Source organism: Podarcis melisellensis (assembly GCF_964234715.1).
Source record: "Podarcis melisellensis genome assembly, chromosome: 1".
Lineage (NCBI taxonomy): Eukaryota > Metazoa > Chordata > Lepidosauria > Squamata > Lacertidae > Podarcis > Podarcis melisellensis.
The window spans coordinates 13,854,533-13,875,486 of NC_138528.1; the positions used below are offsets into that span (position 1 = coordinate 13,854,533).

General features: G+C 43.6%; 2 protein-coding genes across 4 annotated transcripts in view; one reads left to right on the top strand and one right to left on the bottom strand.

Annotated features, from left to right (window-relative positions):
• Positions 1-20,736, bottom strand: part of TDRD9 (tudor domain containing 9) — a 93,881-nt gene extending 73,145 nt beyond the window's left edge. The window contains exon 1 of one of the 2 annotated variants that reach the window (XM_081909145.1): positions 20,220-20,736. In XM_081909145.1, the coding sequence (XP_081765271.1) occupies positions 20,220-20,374 (155 nt within the window). In that variant the 5' untranslated portion in view covers positions 20,375-20,736. Of the gene's footprint in view, positions 1-5,336; positions 5,494-20,219 lie in introns of those variants that run through there. The other variant, XM_081909146.1, reaches the window with a different exon arrangement.
• Positions 12,670-16,044, top strand: RD3L (RD3 like). Of its 2 annotated transcripts, none has more exons than XM_081915828.1 (3): positions 12,670-12,972; positions 13,604-13,910; positions 15,089-16,044. In XM_081915828.1, the coding sequence occupies exons 2-3, from the start codon at positions 13,612-13,614 to the stop codon at positions 15,384-15,386; spliced, it is 597 nt and encodes a 198-aa protein (XP_081771954.1). In that variant the 5' UTR covers positions 12,670-12,972; positions 13,604-13,611; the 3' UTR covers positions 15,387-16,044. The 2 variants fall into 2 exon arrangements, with proteins under 2 accessions (XP_081771954.1, XP_081771955.1); XM_081915829.1 differs by having other exon boundaries at positions 12,670-12,964.
• Positions 20,737-20,954: the final 218 nt, after the last annotated feature.

Below are 20,954 nucleotides of genomic sequence, written 5' to 3' on the forward strand. Positions count from 1 at the left end.
TTCCAATTGGCTGCAGGAAATTGGAAATCCTGCAGCCAATTGGAAGTCATGGAAGCTGCGTCGGATGATCGGCTGCCAAAAAATGTACACAAACCGTAACACTCACTTGCGACTTTAAGGTGCCAATTTGTTCAACAACTAAGGCATTCAACTACCAAGGTACCACTGTATATTTTATTGCATTCTATTATATTCTAATAGATTATTAAAGATTACTTTGTTTGATATAAGTGGTTACATTTTAAAGAAGAAGAAGAAGAAGAAGAAGAAGAGTTTGGATTTGATATCCCGCCTTTCACTCCCCTTCAGGAGTCTCAAAGCGGCTAACATTCTCCTTTCCCTTCCTCCCCCACAACAAACACTCTGTGAGGTGAGTGGGGCTGAGAGACTTCAGAGAAGTGGGACTGGCCCAAGGTCACCCAGCAGCTGCATGTGGAGGAGCGGAGACACGAACCCGGTTCCCCAGATTATGTGACTGCCGCTCTTAACCACTACACCACACTGGCTCTCTATATTTTATTGCATTCTATTATATTCTAATAGATTATTAAAGATTACTTTGTTTGATATAAGTGGTTACATTTTAAAGTTATGTTTTATGGTGACTTTTTATATTGGGTCAGATTAATTATAAGATGTGTGTTCTTTGTTGTATACTTTGTTGCTGTAAACTGCCTTGTGCATAGTAATGAATGAATGAATTTATTATTTCGGTCACAAACCAGTTCCAGCCTGTGCACAGTAATATAGAAAGGTGGCATACAAATTAGAAGCGATATGAAATGAGGCACTCCTGTTAAGTGATGGAGAAGGATGCAGCAAGTTGTAAATGGCAACTAGGGATGCTCACTGGACCAGGTTTGGTCCCTCAGTCACACACTGAGCTCCAAGGTGCACCACAGGGCCGGTACTACCATTAGGCAGACTGAGGTGATTTTCAACTGTCATAAAAGGACGATGAAATTACATGCAATCAATCATTATTACAGTGGCGCCTCGGGTTACATACACTTCAGGTTACAGACACTTCAGGTTACAGACTCTGCTAACCCAGAAATAGTACCTCGGGTTAAGAACTTTGCTTCAGGATGAGAACAGAAATTGTGCAGCGGGAGGCCCCATTAGCTAAAGTGGTGCTTCAGGTTAAGAACACTTTCAGGGTAATTACGGACCTCCGGAACGAATTAAGTACTTAACCCGAGGTACCACTGTATAATAAACATCATCATATTTTTAAAGTCATGATACCTCAGGTATCATAATAACCTGAATAGTCTTGGACATATTATGCCTTTCTGCCTCAGACAGCAAGATGCCTTAGGCCAACCCTATGTGACGATAAAAGTAAATTTTCAGTTCTTTTCTATCCTGGCATAAATGATACAATAGTAAGGAAGCATTTGTTTAACCCAATGAGTTTTGCTGAGTGGGCTGGGCTTTTTCAAAAATCCAGGGGCTTTAAAACTATTTCCAAGCAACTCTTCAGGCTATTTTTTTCCCCTTGCCTGCTTGCTTGCTTGTATCAAGAAATAGCTATTAAGCACTAACCACAAAAATAACATCAAATTAATGAAAGGAATGCCAGCTTGTCCCTTCAGAGGAATTACTGGGAGGGAAACACCATTTAACACTAAAAATAATTGGCACATTTGTACTAAATATACTCCCACAATAACACGTTAGGCTTTAAATGAATTCAGGGATTTCAAAAGGTCTTCCCTGACTTAAAGCTATGAAATGACCTCAGAAAAGGTTGTGAGCCAATGACAGCAAAGGGGGGGGGGGGGGGAGAGAACTGAACCCATACAAAGGAAACCGCAGAGACACATAAATATGTACATATTTCACATATATACATCACACATATTTCAAAAGTGAGGAGAGGGATATTACAAATGACACCGCTATAACGCTCACATTTCTTAAACATCTGTGTTACAATTTTTATTATGCTATACATGAGATGGTCACAACAAATGCACACATGAAAAACAGGGAGCATCCCAGTATATGAAGCATTTCTATTATCCAAAAGCTGGAAGACTTTGCGGCTCTGAAACAACCTCACTGCAAGAAGCTGCTGTGAAAGAAGTTGAAGAGCCAATAAACAAAAACTTAATCCAGACAAGACTGAGGTGCTGATGGCTCCCTAGACCAGATGGATGGGAGGCAGCCTGCTCAAAATGGGGTTACCCTCCTCTCAAAGGAGCAGGTACGTAGCTTGTAGGATCCAGATCCAAGTGACCTCAGTGGCTCCGACTTGTGGCTCCAGCTGTGCCCCTACGTCATGCGTAGGCAAACTAAGGCCTGGGGGCCAGATCCGGCCCACTCGCCTTCTCAGTCCAGCCCGCGGACAGTCTGTGAATCAGCGCGTTTTTACATGAGTAGAATGTGTCCTTTTATTTAAAATGCACCTCTGGGTTATTTGAGGGGCCTGCCTAGTGTTTTTACATGAATAGAATATGTGCTTTTTATTTAAAACGCATCTCTGGGTAATTTGTGGGGCACAGGAATTCGTTCATTTTTTTCTCAAAATATAGTCCGCCGCCCCCCCCCAAGGTCTGAGTGACAGTGGACCAGCCCCCTGCTGAAAAAGTTTGCTGACCCCTGCCCTATGTGAACAGAAGAAGCCTAACCTCTGCTGTCTATGCTCTGGTAACTTCTAGGCTGGACTACTGCAAGGCATTTACATGTTGAGCTGCCTTTGAAGACAGTATGGAAACTGCAGCTGACATATTATGGACTGAGGCAGGATAGTCGGAGCATATTAACACCAATTCTGGCACTGGTTTTTACCTATAAAGCCTTATCTGCAAGGACAGTGTCTCCCCACATGAACCAACCCAGACCTTGTGGAGACCCCTCTTCATGTGCTTCATGGGAGGTTTGGGGGATGGCAACAAAAAAAAGGGGGATTTTTCTGTGGTGGTTTTCTGCTTGTGATAACTCTCCATGGGGAGCCATCTTTGTCCAGTCTCAGGCACCAGGCAAAGACTTTTCTTTTCCCCCAGCCTCTTAGCCCTTAATTTGAAGGATGGCATTGTGGCCTCTTTTAGCAGTTGGTTTAACTGTGTTTTCAGTCTTTGACTTTTTTTTTAAAAAAAGTTTTCATTGTTGTTTTTAACTGATTTTAATGTAGGTCACTTTGAGTTAGCTTTTAAGAAAAGCAACTAACATAGTAAAAAGTAGCTGTCTTATTACAAAAGAATTTCAGAAATAGACTGGAAAGAGAAGTTGCTGAATTAAAACCATGGAGAGACCTGGTCTGAACAGAGACACTGGATTCTTATCTCATTATACAGTACATGATAAAGCTATTTTTAGCCGTCTCACCCCTTGCTTTTTCCTGTAAGACTAACTGCAGTTGTTAACAATCGTCAACAGGTTTCCCACACCTATCAGCCAATCACCCATTCGCAACACCCTTCTGAGTAATACCCCTCCCCACCCTCTCGCTATATATATATAAGGGTCTGGCGACTTCTGTTTCAGTATATCTGAATAAGTGTGCATGCACACGATTATTATTATTATTATTATTATTAGCTCATACCAGTAACAAACTTAGTTGGTCTCTAAGGTGCTACTGGAAGGAATTTATTTTATTTTATTTTTTGTTTCGACTACGGCAGACCAACACGGCTACCTACCTGTAAATAGGAAATAGTGGTAGCAAAGCTCCCCAAAGGAAAACAAAGGTTTTCAAACAACACATCCCCCAGCAGCACAAGTCAGTGCCACCTCTCCAGTGCCAATGCAAGGGGTGCCAGTTCTCAGTGCTACACAATCAGGATACTGGTTCCTGCGGCTGGAGTAGGGTTGCAGATTTCAGCTTCGCAATGAACGGAACATAGTTTATTGGAGATTTGCAACGTGGCAAATGTTTTTGGTTTTTTTTAAGCTTCCCCCCCACCAAATGAAGACTGAGCAAAAACCTACACCAAATCCATTAATCGCCAGAACTTAAAATATAAAAACGTGTCGTGGGACTAGCTATTCTAACACGGAATTTTCAACATACAAGATGGCTGGTCTTGACCTATAATGCTCTCGATAATACAAAGTGACAGGGTGCTAAGGCAGCACATGAACAATGGGAATTTAAGTGGAAGTAGTAAGATGTACCAAAGCCACTGGAAATCGTAACTCTGAACGCAAGCGCTTGTGACAGCATCCCATCTTCCACAAGCCTGGATATTTCTGAGGCCCTTATTTTTCCACTTTAATACCCAATTCTCCATCCCTACCTCAATGTTTTTGTTAGCAAGAGACTAGGGGTTTTACTTAATACTGATGCCAGCATCAATCAACACAGAGGTTGTGCTTTCATCTGTATGGATGCTCTTACAAACACTGCCCCCATTCCAGCACCGGTGTCTTCCTCATCCCTCACAGCTGCTTCAGTTATAGCTGGCAAAGGGCTGAACGACAATGTTATGCGCAGTGTGAGGTCACTGCTGAAAGTGGATGCCCTATGTCAAATGTGCCCTTCCCCAAGCTTGCACTGAGGTGCACTTACCTGCCGTGGAAGCAGGTGCCTATTGAGACTGATTGGGCAGAAGTTCAACAGTAGGGGGAGCCAGAGACAAGGAGAGGCAAAAATGTCGTTTTTCCTTTTGATTAATTTACTTTGGTGTTGGGGGGGTTAGTGAGGTGCCTCAGGGTTCTGTCCTCTCCCCCATGCTTTTCAACATCTACATGCAGCCACTGGGAGAGATCATCAGGGGGTTTGGGCTGGGTGTTCATCAGTATGCGGATGATACCCAGCTCTACCTCTCTTTCAAATCGGAACCAGTGAAGGCCCTGTGTGAGTGCCTGGAGTCGGCTGGAGGATGGATGGCAACTAACAGATTGTGGTTGAATCCTGACAAGACAGAAGTATTGTTTTGGGGGGACAGGGGGTAGGTGGGTGGGTGTTGGGGACTCCCTGGTCCTGAATGGGGCAACTGTACCCCTGAAGGAGCAGGTATGCAGCCTGGAGTCATTTTGGACTCACAGCTGTCCATGGGGGAGCAGGTCAGTTCTGTGTCCGGGGCAGCTATCTACCAGCTCCATCTGGAGTGCAGGCTGAGGGCCTTCTCGGTTGTGGTGCCTGCCCTGTGGAACGCGCGCCCCCCATCAGATGTCAAGGAAATAAACAACTATCTGACTTTTATAATGTTTTATGAAGTCATTTTTTACATGCTGTAAGCCGCCCAGAGTAGCTGGGGAAACTCAGCCAGGTGGGCGGGGTATAAATATTATATTATCATAATCATCATCATCATTATCACTACTACTACTATTTTAAATGTGTACTAATAGCGTTTTCCAGAAAAAGAAGTGCCGGAGCTCACCGCCATAGTCGCCAACGTCGCCGCCATCTTGAAACCAAAATCACATGACTAGATGCTGGGCTATACCATCTTATAGGGAGATTCAGATTGTTTCCCCCCTCAAATCTGTGCATCACGGAAAGGATGATCAACACAGTACGCTGATATGGTGCTGCTCACACTTGCCTTACTTTAGCCTACTGGCCGACAGCTTCCTTTCTTGATTGGCTCCTGGTGCTCTTCCTGAAAGAGCCCCCACCCACCCCTCGCAGTTTCTGATTGGTAAAACTTTCACTCTTTCAGCATCGATTATTCTGCAACTCCATCTTGTTGCCTTCTTTGGTAAAGAACACCTGGTGGTGCTACACAGGGTTGCAGGAACCTAATCCGGCAGCGATACTTTTGCTTTGCTTTTGACGTGTTGCATGGGCAGCCTAGCAACGTCAGATCTCTTGCCGCGCTTTACGCCGCTGGCAGCACCATCACTCCCCACCATGCTCCGGGGCACGAACGCTCAAGGCAGGGAGGATGGCGAAGGTGGCGACAGCGCAAGGCAGGGGCCAAAAAAATATGCCAGAACTGGGTTCCGGCACATTCCACCAGAAGAAGAAAAAAGCACTGTGTACCAGGCAATGGCAGCAGGTCTCTGAACCATCCGCCACTGGAGAACACAAGAGAATGCTCTTGTGCTCCTAAAAGAAGACTCCTCCTGCTGGATCAAGCCAAGGTCCTAGCTAGCTAGTTCAAATTCCTGTCCTCACAGTGACCAGCCAGATGCCCCAACAGGAAACCTGCAAGGAACAGCATTCTCCCCAACAACCTTCCCTAAAAACTGATATTCAGTGACAAATGCCACCTCTGACATTGGTGGAAGTACACACCTGTCTTAGCTAGTGGCCACTGAAAACCTTATCATCCATGAAATTAATCTAGTCCACCGTTAAAGCGATCAAAGTCTGTGGCCTTCACTACATACTACGGGAGTGCTACCATTCAACTATGTCCTGTTTGTTGCCTTCCCGAGTGTTCTGGCTGGTCACAGTGGGAAATGGTATGTATTAGTATGGGGGTCAGCAAACTTTTTCAGCAGGGGGCCGGTCCACTGTCCCTCAGACCTTGTGGGGGGCCAGACTATATTTTGGGGGAGGAAATGAACGAATTCCTATGCCCCACAAATAACCCAGAGATGCATTTTAAATAAAAGCACACATTCTATTCATGTAAAAAGACGCTGATTCCCGGACCGTCCGCGGGCTGGATTGAGAAGGCGATTGGGCCGCATCCAGCCCCCGGGCCTTAGGTTGCCTACACCTGCTTTAGTGTGATCCAACAGAGCTGCTATTACATTATTATAATTATTATTAATAATAATACTCGCTGAAAAGAGTTTTTATCCGATGTAAATGGCAGCGACATTCACAGGGGCTGTGGCCTTTCCTTTAGTAGACAAGGTAGCATTCAAAACTGGAAGATGCTTGAATTCAGCTACCGAAATAGGCTGATTCGGGAAAGGAAAGGGGGGAATGGAAAACTCATTAATTCAAAAACCTTAATGCGCCACTGCATTAACTAGCATGACGCGTACCTTTTCAGAATTTCAAAGCTTCGGGCTTAACAGTTATAAATATTGAAGACTATGTAGAACCGCAGAATAAAATCTAAATTCTTAACCCAAAAAGGGGGGGGGGTTCAGTGCTAACTATACAAGCTACGTACTAAAGGTGTACAGCTTACAGGCCTTGCATTCAACCTGCTCAGTCACTTTTTCTAGGCCCAGAATGACTTTCAGTATTCCCTGATCTCACAGCCATCTTATTTCACAAAATTCTGACCTTAGTTTATCGGTTGAGTCTTGCCTATCATTCTCATTTTTTCCCTGGAAAGGACCACAGCATCATTTAAGTGAAGGTTTGTTTTGAGGAGGGAGGGGGAAGAGAGAAATCAATCACAACTCAGGTGCACACCCCTTGCTTCGCTTCTGAATGTGGAAAATATATAGAAAGATTACCCCTTGGCAGTTAAAGAGTTCTCTTGAAGGGCAAGCTCACATTTGTACATTATAAAGCCTGCAACCCACCCCCACCCCCACAAATGAGATAGCCATCAACTTAACCTTGTCAGTCAGCTGTCATGTCCAGGCTTTCAGCTGGATGCCCAAAGCAGCTCCAGCACATAGCCAAGACATGTCAATCATAAGCCCTAAATATGACTACTAGGGGTCATTCTGACATAGGAATTGTACTGAAGAGTTTTAATGCCTCCATTAATAATTAGTCCAGTGAGTTTTAAAATTCACAGGCCACGGACCACCAGTGGCTTAGATCGCACCTAGAAAGACCACAGAAGAAACTGCTGATGGTTTCTCTTGAGTAAAAAATGCTGGTGACTGTAAAATAAAAACTTGACGGCTTCACCCCTCTGATGCAGTTGTACGCAACACCAGACCTATAAAAGGTTACGGGATTTCAGCGGGAAGATACAGGATACACAGAGATTGGAAATGAAGCAGTGTGACTGCCCTAAAACTCTACCAGGAACAAACAGCACTAAAAGTGGGATCACGTATGACCACCCTGATACCTTCACGATCACAAATAGTCACAAAAGCCCGATAAATAGGACACTGGGAAACAGCCTTATTAACAATGCAATCTGAGCGTTGTGCTACTGCAGCAGTACAGTGCCTGTGCTTTTTGGGTTTCATACACTGTACTATTTTGACCAGGCATAGGCAAACTCGGCCCTCCAGATGTTTTGGGACAACTCCCATCATTCCTAACTAGCAGGACCAGTGGTCAGGGATGATGGGAATTGTAGTCCCAAAACATCTGGAGGGCCGAGTTTGCCTATGCCTGATTTTGACTGACGGATTGCTTTATTGATTGCTTTGTAAACCGCTGGGACCACGCATGATGAAAACGGCTCTCTCTACATTAGAAATAAATAAAACTGCAGCCCGATTTTTAAAGTATTATTTTACTGAGAAGGAAGGACAATTTCTGCCTCCAGTGCAAAGCCTATTATGCACTTTAACTTTGGGGAGGTGGGGGAAGCAATTGGTGCCCTGTCACAGACAGCAACACATTTCAGGCCAGCCTTGCCCAAAATCCAGGCAGCCTACCTGGAATAAGAGTCCTTTTTTTATCCTGTGCCCCCATCCCCTTCAAATCTAACCACAGTTTTCTGCGACTTTCCCCAGCTTCCAAAGCTATTTAAAATTTCTTCTTAAGAAGGCACATCTGGTCCATAGAACTTTATGTCCAACTTCTACCTAGTGCCACCACCCTAGTGCCTCACAACATTGGAAGTTGTCTTATACCCCAGGATGCTTCTTTTCAAAACAGTCCAATACTGCCTACTCTGACTGGCAGCAGCTCTCCGGGAACCTAGGCCAGGGGTTGCCGACACAGGAGACACAGGGGCCCGTGTCCCTGCAATCACCTCCCATGTGGTGCTTGCTAAAGGTCTCAGCAAATAATCCCCTCCAAACTACGCCGTATGTGAGAGCCTGTTTGCTTTGGCTTCTCCTACGAATGCTCCCAGAATGCCAGAATGGGGCACACACCATCACTCCCTTTTTGAACAAAGAAGAGATGCAAAGAGCTTCTCTCAGGGAATGAATTGGGTGGTGGCTGATGTAGGTGCCTTTTTGCCTACCGATGTGAGATGGGGAAATACTATACTGTGTTGCCGTTTCTTTTTCTGCTCTTTTAGATGCAGCAGGCCTTTAGAATTACGCAACACCCACGGCGGCAGCCATTTTGTGGCACTTTCCCAGAAAACATACATTAGTTTGTGGGAGGGGTGTCTCTTTTGGGTTTGCGTTCTTATTATGCCTTTTGTGTTTTTATCTGCTTTGCTTCTGTTTTGAGCCACCCTGAGATCTACAAATCAAGGGTGCTATACAAATTTAATACAGGCAACTCTCAATTTACCTGGGGGTTACATTCCAAGGCATTGCGTGTTTAAGTGGAATTGCATATATTCGAAACACCATTGAAAAAGCCTGCAAACACCCAGTTCCACCCACCCACCCCCCTTTTTGTGATTTTTCAGGTACAGAGCAATGCGCTTGTGCACGGTCACAACACATATCGGACGTATCTAGAGCGGTCACTGCCTATAAATAAAAATTTGGAATATCCCCGCTGGCCTAAGAAGGAACAAAGGCCAGAAACAGTTGCAGGCCTTGTCTTAGGCAGACAAGGTCTGACTCTGCAGCCTGCTGCTTTCAACAAGGAAATAAAGAACTTTTAGATGACATCTGAATGCAGAGGGAGATCTTAGATGTTTTCTTGTGTTTTTACTATTCTGTTGGGAGCCGCCCAGTGAGGCAGGAGCAACCCAGTCAGATGTGTGGCATATAAATAAAATTTATTATTCTTATTTATTATTATTATTATTAACAATTGATGCTGCCAACTGAATATGGGACCTTCTGAATACATCTGTTTAATGGCTACTACCATCTAATGGCTGCCTTTATATCCCACTTTCTCCTCCAAGGAGAAATTAGATTCCCACACAACAACCCAGTGAGGTAGATTAGCCTGAGAGGCAGTGACTGGCCCAAGGTCACCCTGTGAGCTTCACTGCTGAGTGCAGAGTTGAACCCCAGCCTCCCAGGTCCTAGTCCAGCGCTCTAACCACTAGACCACAATGGCTTTCTTGGCATAGATTCTACCACCAAGTGATGGTGCCTCCGCAACTATAATGAATACTAATTAAAAGCCTCCAACTAGTACAGTTAATATAGCATATATGTCTTTAAAAAGCAACAAAGACAGAAAGGAAGCCTTATGTAAGTAAGGAGGCCAGCTCTACTTACTGCTCCAGATTAAAAAAAATAAAGAAATCTTAAGTTAATACTTCAGGCCATGAGTCATTTGCCAGCTGAGATCAAGCAGAGCTGTTTTCTTCATAACGTGCTACAAGAGAGCATCACTTTATCTGAAACAAGGGAGGGACACCGAAATCGTAGGAGGTTTAAATCTGCCTGCTCTGCAGATTTCAGAACTTTTTGTCTGTTCGCTTCGGGACCAAGTAGCACAAGCAAACTTAGCAAAAGTTGCATCGAAACACATTTGGAGACGGCAGAGTATCGTTGCACAGCAGAGAGTCACTTTCAGTAATGTCCTCCTGGTTGTGGCCGCATGGCAACAGGGCCATTACAAAAAGAGATTACAGTTATTTCACCCGCCCCTCCCCGCAAAAAAAAGGGTGCTAAATCACCCAAAGGCCAGCATGGTATAACAGTCTAGGTGTCACGCCAGGATCAATTTTGGGAACGTGAGGTGCAATGAGAGCATCCAGCCCTCTGAATTCACACAGCTATATTATTTCATTATTAGTTAGCACATTCTTAAATAAACTACCTACCTATGAAAATACATAGGGGTGTGTGGAGAAGAGAATCCAGTTTTTCCATTGAAGCATTAGCACTTATGCCAACACAGCAGGTCTGTCAAACTAAATTCCTACCTGAGCTTTGCTTTGCTGCATCCAGCCACGGGTGGGGGGAGGAATGCCAGACATTTACAATTTCTACCCACACTATAGACATTTTAAGCAAGCCTAATATCTCCAGCAGATTGCTCACCAAACATACAGGTTACAGAATTTACTCAGTCCTTTTACAGAAGAATCGCATTCTCCAAGGGAATGTGTAACAGGGTGGGTGTTGCTGTTTTTTTTTTAAAAAAGAACTTTCTAGTTGCAGTACAGGTTTCCTTTTTTTGTTTTTACAAAAATAAAAAAGAGTGCAGGGACCTGGCAAAAGTTGGTAGGGAACATTTTAATTCCGGCGGAAATTTTGCAAAGGCAGCTGTGCCATTGCAAGTCCAGTCTCTTCCCCGTTTTTTTGTGGGTTTTATTTTTTGTACTGCCCCAAACACAATGCAATGTGAAAGCCTCCCTATTGAGGATGATTAATACTGACACCTGAATTTTTCCAACATATAAGTAACATCGGCTTTAATAACAGCCACACACGTCACCCTTTATATTGCATGACATCCAGGCCAGATCTGCATGGCCGTTCTACCACACGAAGCAGTTCAATACAACACAACGGAGGGGGAAGGGGGCTGGCTGGGAGAGACCAACACTCATAAAAGAGAATATTGTCACTAGAAATTACAGGAGCGGGAGGGAAAAACAGAACAGACTTGTATTCTACACTTTCTGTTCAGGTTTATGGTAGGAAATGAAATAAAAGGTTTGGCAAAACGGCCGTTTAAGACTTTTTGCACGAACAACACATATAATGAATCTTGAAAGGGGGTACTTCTCCCCTCCCCAATCAGTCGGTCAGCAAAGGCAGACTAAGTCATATTCACATAATGGAGGAGAAAAGACTGCAATCAGACCTGGGTATTGTTTCTTAAAAGAGCCGGGGATCTAGGTTTCTTGGAGGGGGGCCATCGTTCAACAGTTGAGATCGTGTTTTGGACGCAGAAGGCTCACAGGTTTCCGGGCATCCCCTTTTGAACAAAACAGGTAAGCCAAGGATAAGAAATCTCTCTCTGCTTGAGATCTGGAAGGCCACTGCCAGGCAGAGAAGACAACACTGAGATAGGTGGACATAGCGAAGGCTGCTTTATTTTAGGCCAGGCTACGTGCATTTACTTCCAAATCCTAGCTAGGATTTTTATTTTTCAAAACCAAGTTTCTCATGGCTTATTGGAGGTGCTAGCAAAGCAAGCTGCTTCTTTAAATACCTTCATCATGTTAAAAAAAAAAAAAACCCACAAAACCGTTAACAGCTGCGGACTATAAATAAGAACTACGCAAATACTAAGAGATTAATTTAATCAGGGGAAGTATAGACTAGGAATCTCTCTCTGTATGCGGCCGTGCAAGTAGCCCTCAACTGGCACATATCCAGTTGAGATGAGCTATCGCAAGGCTGTATTGGTTTGTTATATTTGTTAACTGTGGATAGGTAAAACAGAGCAGCTGCTCTGACCTGTCCTCTTCTTCCTCTACCACAAGTCTAACAGGAGGGGACAAAGGGGGGGGGGAATCCAGCATCAAAATGGCCTGAAAGTTTAGTTCGACAACGAAAGCAACGTGGTTATTTTTAGAGCACTACAGGCATAGAAATAGAGCGCCAAACTGTGACCTACAGCTATGCACATCCAAGCATCGCATCCTCCGAACGACAGTCTTAACTTTAGCTAGAAGCACATCTGGCATGACTTCAGACCATCGTTGTTCATCCAGCTACCGACAATAACTTTGGATGCATATCACAGCTGAAACAAGCTTCTGAAATCCTCGTCCTTGCCTTTCTTCTTTAAAACAAAACAAAGCCCACACAACAGACCAACTACTGCTCAAGACAAAACCTGAATGGACTTTGGGAGAAGAATTTCGGAAGGATCCACGTCCAAGTGCACAGGCTGTCTCTAATGTAAGAAGAAGCAAATTAAGCAATGTAAGAAGAAGCTGGAAAAGGATGCAAAAAGATGAATGTGCCATCTTCAGTGCTGCTTTCTCAAGTGGGTAGAGTGAGGAATGCTTGTCTGCTTTTTTACAGAATGTGCAACTGCCTGTAAAAGGGAACGATGCTGGAATAAACAGCCATCACGTCGAGCAAAACTCACACACAGCCACATCGGGGAAAGATACGCCTTTCAATAAGTACAGTAAGTAGGTGAGTCATTTCACTCAAAACTTACAAAATGAAAATTAAAAGCACAGTACTGTAGTTGTATTGACTTTAGAAATTGTGTTGGCTAAAAACGAAACAAACAAGGATATAGAAGCCTCAGAAACGACCATTGTCTTGCATGGGAAGGGTAGTGATCTGGACTTCCAGATTTCTAAGAGTTTAGTAAACTGTAGGCATCCACATGTGTGTATGTATTCATGTTATGCACATGCATATCTTAATAACTGGAACCATTAAATTCAGTGGAAAAACTTTTCTATCTCTGTGTTTTAAAAGATCACATTTGTGAAGTTTTTTGGGCTTTGCTTAGTTCATATAGTGCAAAAAGCTTACACACACACACACAGCATAATCTGACCCAATCCAAACATGTTTGAGTCCAATTGGTTTTAAAGGGGAGCAAACTTATATGTCCAGATTGTTACCAAATAGTGTGATCCTATATATGTCTACTCAGATACAAGGCCCACTGAGTTCAATGGGCCTTGCTCCCAGGTAAAGTGTGTGTAGGATTGCCGCCTCCATGTGTCAGATTGTGTGGTAATTTACGAATGTTGTAACTGCACCCAACAAACCTGAAGGCAGAACCGTCTCTCTCATCTTTTTAAACCAGCTGCCAAAATGCCATTCTTTGGCTGGATGAAATGGCCAAAAAACTATTCCTATAAGACTGGACAGTACCCTGGCTCAGAAGTTGTGACCAAGACCCTCCTGAGGGAACTGAAATGGCACCTCAAGGAACGCGAGCGCCTGTTACAGGAGATAGAAAATGAACAAAAAGTTCAGAAAACTAGTGTGGATTACAACTGGCTAAAGAGCCAGCAAACTCCTCAGATAACTATCCCAGCGACTGAACAAAGACAGCTTGAAGTCCTTTGCTCCCAAATTCAACCGTGCCAAACTGGAATCATTCTCAGCAGGTAACACCGTTTTATTGACCTAGCGTCACATAGACGTCTGCAAAAAATCAAGTACTGCAAAGACCTTTCCTTGCAGTTTCATCTTAATAATGCTTCTGGAAAGTAAACCCCAGGTAGATAGTCCTCAGTGTGGTTACACGGTTCATTGCAAGTATGCACTGGACTCTTAGCCTTAGGACTCTAGCCTTCCGAAGTCTCTCCAAGTTCAATGGGTCACCTCAAGCCAAGTGTGCATAGGAGCGATTTTGGCAAATTTAACTGTACAATTTAAATGCAGGTTGATGTAGCTTTCAATGTTTATCTGTTCCCTGAATGTGATGAACAAAACGTCTATGCTAAAGCCTTCTAGAAACAAAGCTTTAGCTTTGCTATGCAAATTCAATGCCTATTAAAAGGTCTTTATTATTTAAAAATCAGGTGCATGCACTATTTTTGCTAGACATGATATGTATCGGCATATGGATGAACTACCCTTTTCCCCAGTGTGTATAGCTTAAAATTTGCTTGCTATCGTTGTGGTTGTGAAACTAGTGAGTCGCGATCCAAATTCATACACATGTTGGTAAAGCTAAGATGTGCGACTCACAAAAGCAGCCTATTTAAAGCTCGCCATTAAAACATTCCTAATTCTATACATACAACTTTTCACCCACAGGCAGTGTACAGGAATTCCAGAAAGAAAATCAGAACAATCCTATGCTCTCTTTTTGAGCCCAGTAAAAGACTGGAGGGCAACGTCAGTTTGAATCAACTTGCTCAGACAGCTTAATATGGGAAGGGGGAGCAAAATAGCTTCCACTCTTGTATGACATCAATATGTATTACAAGCGCCATTCCTCCCTGTTTCTTGATGGTGTCTTTAGAAAGCAACCACAAAAAGGACAGAACATCTATCTCCGCTGCCACCAAAAACAAAAGAGATAGAAGCGATAGGCACATACCAGCAAATTCAGGTTGCTCCTGTAATAGGTATCAGGCAACAAAACCACTTCCCCGAAACATCAGACTTTTGCAATAAGTGATAGGGAAAATCTACTGGAAATTCCCTTCCATGCAATACCCAAGCAAAGGAATCAGAATTAAATTTAAAAAATTAAAAATTAATTTTTTAAAAAAAGTTGTCTGGAATCAACCTTAGATTTCAGGTTGTTTGGGTTTTTTCCCCCTCTTCTTTCTAGATTCCGTGAGGTTCTGGCAGAAAACGACGTTTTACCTTGGGAAATTGTGTACATATTCAAGCAAGTTTTAAAAGAGTTCCTAACCAATCTGGAGAGAGAGGCTCAACAGGAGCAGCTGGCCGACGTTTGGAATACAAATTGCTCCATGCACTTTGCAACACCTGGCGACAACTCAGGCAAAACAGACAAAGAGGAGATCCCGACTGTATCTAGTTATGTTGACAAGAACACACAGGGCATGTTTCCAACTTTCTCCCACAGAATTTGGAATCTTCCCTATTACTACCCATCAAGTTAAGTTTCCCTCTCTTCCCAAGGTTGCCTCTGATGCCCCTCAGTTATCAGCAAGATTCAACAACTCTGAAGAAATCACAAAATTTTACACCACTCCAGCCCCATTGCTGCAAATTCAGAATGTTAAACCTGTTACAACTTGCATATAATTTACAGTCCTTAGGATAATTAGAATGCCAGCCTCTTTCTACTGTTTTACTAGCTAACCATGTTGTGTAAAAGAACCTTCCTAACCCAATCCATACTGTAGAGTAGACTTTTTTAATGAGGTGTCTGAAGTATGCTGTTCATAATGTTCCTATAAGCATGTACGGTAGAAAACATCAGTTTGCAATATTTTAAAAATGAAATCACTGTATAAATTATTATGTTAGAGAACAGATACCAGACTTTTAGAAGAAATCTGAAGGCAGCCCTGTTTAGGGAAGCTTTTAATGTTTGATGGACTACTGTATTTTAATATTTTGTTGGAAGCCGCCCAGAGTGGCTGGGGAAACCCAGCCAGATGGGCGAGGTATAAATAAATTATTATTATTATTATTATTATTATTATTATTATTATTATGAAAAGCAATAGCAAAGGGGAAGGGGAGATTGTTCTGTGGTCGGCAGGCATGCAATCTTTTCCAAAGTAAGTCATTTACTCTCTGAAATGAAAACTCAACAGTAAAAAAGGGAAAAATTAAACAGCCTTTCCTGCACTCTTATTTATAACATTGGTCTTCAGCAAATAGGAAGCACTCTTGTCTAAGGCAAATCACAAAACAATGGACACCGCTATTTGCTTTTTCAATGAGAGAGGCAGGGAAATAAAAAAAATCAAAGACAGCACTCATTTACTACTGTTAATAGTTGTGTAAGAACGATGCAGCACTTCCACCGTGTAACAAATTTAAGAGCTCTGATCTTCTCTGCTTCTAGTCATCCTAAAGTAGAAAAATACCTAAAGGGGGGGGGCATGAAGTGGAACTAAACCACAAGTCCTATGCAGCAGTGTGGGGTTAAAAAGTGGATTGCAGATTTGATAAGTCTGATTACCACAGTACATGGCAGCCTACAGAATTTTTGTGAAGAAACAAAAAGGTTCCCTATTCAGTAAAATTCTTGGTTAGATCTAAAAACAAACCAACTTGGGATACATTCATTTAAACACTCCAATCTTGTTTGCTTTTATATACATGTTGTTAGTCTGTGGTTTTTAAACACTTCAATATATGCTTTTCCCCTCAAGCATTTGTTGGGGGGGGTCATGCAGAAGGGTGGTTCCCCCCCCAATAGCTTGAAATTGACATGTGGGAACTGTGGCCACAACTGACATAAGTAGAGCAGAAAATCAATGAAAATAGTTGCCAGAATTGACTTTTCCGCAAACATATCCAAGCTAAATTTAACTCCCACCATTACGGAACAGCAACTGACACGCTTGCAGTTTTAGGGTTATGCCACCAGATAGCAAAGTCGGAGTCGAGAGGCAAACACTGCAATCCTAACCCCACTTCACCTGAAAAGAAGTCCCACTGAATTCAATAGGACTTGCTTTTAAGTAAAAACGGGACTTTAGTTTCCTATTGCATACACACATTTCTTTTGCCCCTGATGCCTAGGATAATAAATTGTGCAGGTTTTCAAGGCTGCATCTTGAATCCAACGCACTCCTAGCATGAGGGAAAAAACTGTTCATGCAAGGAAGCTAATCTCTGAGTTCCGTCAATTCCCCTTTGCAGCCCGATCTTGATTTTCTGCCTTTTACGCACCTATCCTTTTTATTTAAATAAAGCCCTCCCAAAGAAAGGAAGCCTTATTCCGCAAAATTCATCATCCAGACACCGCCCCCCAAACCCTTGCAACAACCAAGGGTTCCACAGCAGGATATGCAGAGACCTCCACACAAAGCGGTGCATGCGCAGTCTGCATTTATGGTGTTCGGAGGGCCAGGGAATCGATGGCCCTGTGGATGGTATTGGACTACAAATTGCATCAGCACCTTGTCATCACTGCCAGTGGTCAGAGCTATCGGGACCTAGTCCAATACTCTAACCACTACACCCAACTGACTCTGACCTGTTGACTGAATGGAGGCGGGGGGAGAGAATCTCTCTCAGCTGCTATCATATTGTTAATCTTTGGAAGAGAAGAATGTAAGCACAGCCCTGCTGGATATGGCCAAACGAACCCCACCTTGGGCAAAAAAAATCCTGCATTTCAGGGGGTTGGTCTAGATGACCCATGTGACCCCTTACAACACTACAATTCTATGATCCTATTCTCAGAGTGGCCAGCCAGAAGATACTTGCCTGTGGGGAAACCCAAAAACATATATATCATTTTTCCTTCCCACTCCCACATGTCTAAGTATTTTTTTACCCCCCCCCTCTTGTAATTTCTTCTCCCTTTCTCCTTCCACACTCAACTTGTACCTTATTCCCTGCCTTCAAAACTCCCATTTATTCAATCATCCCTCATCCATGATCCTATTACATTTCTGCTATATCCCCTTCCCTTTTGGTTTCCAGTCTATTGTTATTATTAATAAATACGAAACCTTTTCTCTCACAGTCTAATTTCCTTCACTTCCTCCTCTAGCTTTTTCCCCACTTAGGAGAGAGACCTTCCTTCCTTTTGCCCCCTGAACATCTCCCAGCCATCTTGACTCTGAAGGCAAGGAGTTGCTGGTGCAGGCACCAGCCTAACCAAAAAAGCTATGACATAATTAAGGCACTGGGCAAGGCAAGGGAAAAGGAACTGCGGCGCTGAGGCCTGCCTTTAAGTGGCCCAAGGCCCATCGTTTGAATAACACAGTTCTAGATTGTGCACAGATAGACAGCCATTCTGAATACTACAAAGCCGTGCCTGTCCAGTCCTGTCCCAAAGAACTCATCCCTCCCGCAGAGGAGTCAACCATCAATACATAAAGGAAAAGTGGCTTTATAAATCAGTCTTGTGACTTTTGAGAGAGAGCGCACACCTGTCAGGTTTTACTTGACCAAGAAATACCTTACCCGCTGATATTTTTAAATGTATGCCGCTTAAAGATTCCTGGCTTTGAAGTTTTGAATTGCAATTCTAATTTATACAGCTTAGATTTTAATTTTATCGACTCCTGAGTTGTTGCTGCTGTTTTTAGATTATTGTACGTTAGCTTTTGCTATCATTCCAAAAACTGCCTGCAGGGCCAAACTGGGCAAGTGAAGTGTTGATCACCTGGTGGTAACATGATTAGCTTGGAAATCAAACAATCCATCAAATCAATACCTAAGAGATATCAAAAGCTCATCTAGTCTAGCATCCTCTCTCACAGGGACCAAAAAGATGCCTTCAATAAGTTCACAAACAGTAGTTAACATATTACCAGGTAGCATGGGCATAGTGGGAGTGGGGCAGGAAGGGGCAGCTGCCCCATGAATAAAAATCAAAAATATATAACTGAGGTTCTGCCCCCCCCAAACAAAAGGCCTGCACCCCGCAACAAAAATCCTGGCTATGCCCATGCCAGGTAGTCAGCCTCAACCACCTGCTTTTCCGGGTGACTGAGGTGGGATCATACCCCTAAAATACTCCCCCTTTCCCCCTTCTGTTTCTAATGAAACACATAACATACACTCTGGGGCCTCAAATGTCTTTTCAGACTGAGTATTCCTAAGAGGCTATTTCTCTTGGACAGTGGACTTCACTTGCTTTCCTCCAGTCTCCTGGAGCTACAAACACCTGCCTGCAATGAGGAACAAAAGCAGCAATCCCCCCACACACAAACCTACCTGGGAGTAAGGCCCCTGTTAACGCCACAGCACTTACTTCTTGAGTAAGCACATACAGGATTGTGGTCCAGCCTATTTTTCATTACAAAGCAGTCCCGAAGAGACCACTTCATCAGCTGCATGGAATGTTTTATTGGAAAAAAGCTTATTTTTCCTTTGGACAAATTACAGTGGTACCTCAGGTTAAGTACTTAATTCGTTCCGGAGGTCCTTTCTTAACCTGAAACTGTTCTTAACCTGAGGCTTCCTGCTGCTGCCGTGCTGCCAGAGCACGATTTCTGTTCTCATCCTGAAGCAAAGTTCTTAACCTGAGGTAATATTTCTGGGTTAGTGGAGTCTGTAACCTGAAGCGTATGTAACCTGAAGCGTATGTAACCCGAGGTACCACTGTAATCTATGGCATTTTAACCTTGGGGTGGGTATTGTTTTCACTAGGTTACACATTTTTGTGTTTTTATATTGTAAACTGCCCTGTGATGCGGTAAGCAATAAATCTAGATTGTGCAGGTTAGCCTGCAAGGCCCCAACTCTTCTCAGGGATTAATGTACTCTACTAATTAGGTTTGGGGTGAGTGCATTATGCAGCTCTATTTCTTCCCAAGATTACTATTTCCACCATTCAACGGAACAGCAATCTACAAATCCTGTTTATTAAATTTGTATGCCGCCCTTCATCAAAAAAAAAACCACAGGGCAGTTCACAGCATAAAAACACAGAATAGAACCACCAAAAACAGTACATAATAAAGACAAGAACAAAACAAACCAGTAAACCCCCCCTCCCCATATATATCCCTGGGCTCCTTTGGAGAAAGTTGCTAAACTTTTTAAAATAAATAACGGCAAATTAGATTACGATCTGGTTAACTACAATAACAAGCTTCCCCCCTCTTTTTTTTGTAATGTACACAATACTATTGTTTTTTTCCTTTTTGTTTTCTACGTGGGTACTGTTTCTTGTGTCTTATCTTACTCTGTGCACGTGTCGTTTTGTGCTTTTCTTTTCATTTTTCAGCAAAGCATCCAAAACAAAATATAAATAAATAACGGTGAGCAACAAGCTGTCCCGCAGAAATACATACGCATTGGCAGAAGGGGCCTGCTCTTTCGCAGACCCCCCCGGGCTGTGAGCCGGTCCACCAGCCTGGGGCTGCCCCCCCAAGAACTCTACTCCGCTGACGGCCTTGCCGATGGTGAACCAGTCGCTGATCTGGTCCAAGGTGAGCTTCCGCAACATCTCTGCCCCCTCGCCAAGCCAAGACACCCCAGCAGGGCCAGCGCCCAAGTGGCCACGCAGCGCCCCCTAAGAACCCAGGTTAATGGCTAGGCGCCGCCCACAGCCACGTGCTAAACATTCCGCAGGCAGAATTCTGCGACTCCTCTTGAATGGGCGTGGCTTCCGGTGCAGAGCTCTCCTACGCATCTACTCAGAAGTAACTGCCGCCGCGTTCAAACGGGGCTTGCGCCCAGTTTAGGCGCGCGCGGCGCACGTGCGTAAGGACTGCACAAGCCCGTTTGAATCCGAAGTCCAGTTTAAACTCAGGCGCGTTTAGGCCTGCAAGCAACCTTGCAGTACAATCTGCTTTCCGCACCTTTAATCGAATGTAAGCCTTGCAAGTGTGAAATGGGATGTGTGTATATTAGAGAAAGATATGCATTATTTACTCGCACTTGCTACCGGCTGCTCTTTCTCCCCCAAATTGGAAACTCTGCTGCAAAGAGCTAGGGGTGTTTGTTGGACTACAACTCCCATCAATGCCTAGCTAACAGGAGCATTGGTCAGGGATGATGGGAATTGTAGTCCAACAACTTCGAGG

Excerpts from the sequence above, each read along its gene's own strand:
- RD3L (XM_081915828.1), top strand. The coding sequence starts at position 13,612 with ATGCCATTCTTTGGCTGGATGAAATGGCCAAAAAACTATTCCTATAAG. Across the intron at positions 13,911-15,088 it reads ACTGGAATCATTCTCAGCAG|ATTCCGTGAGGTTCTGGCAG; the intron begins GTAACACCGTTT and ends TCTTCTTTCTAG.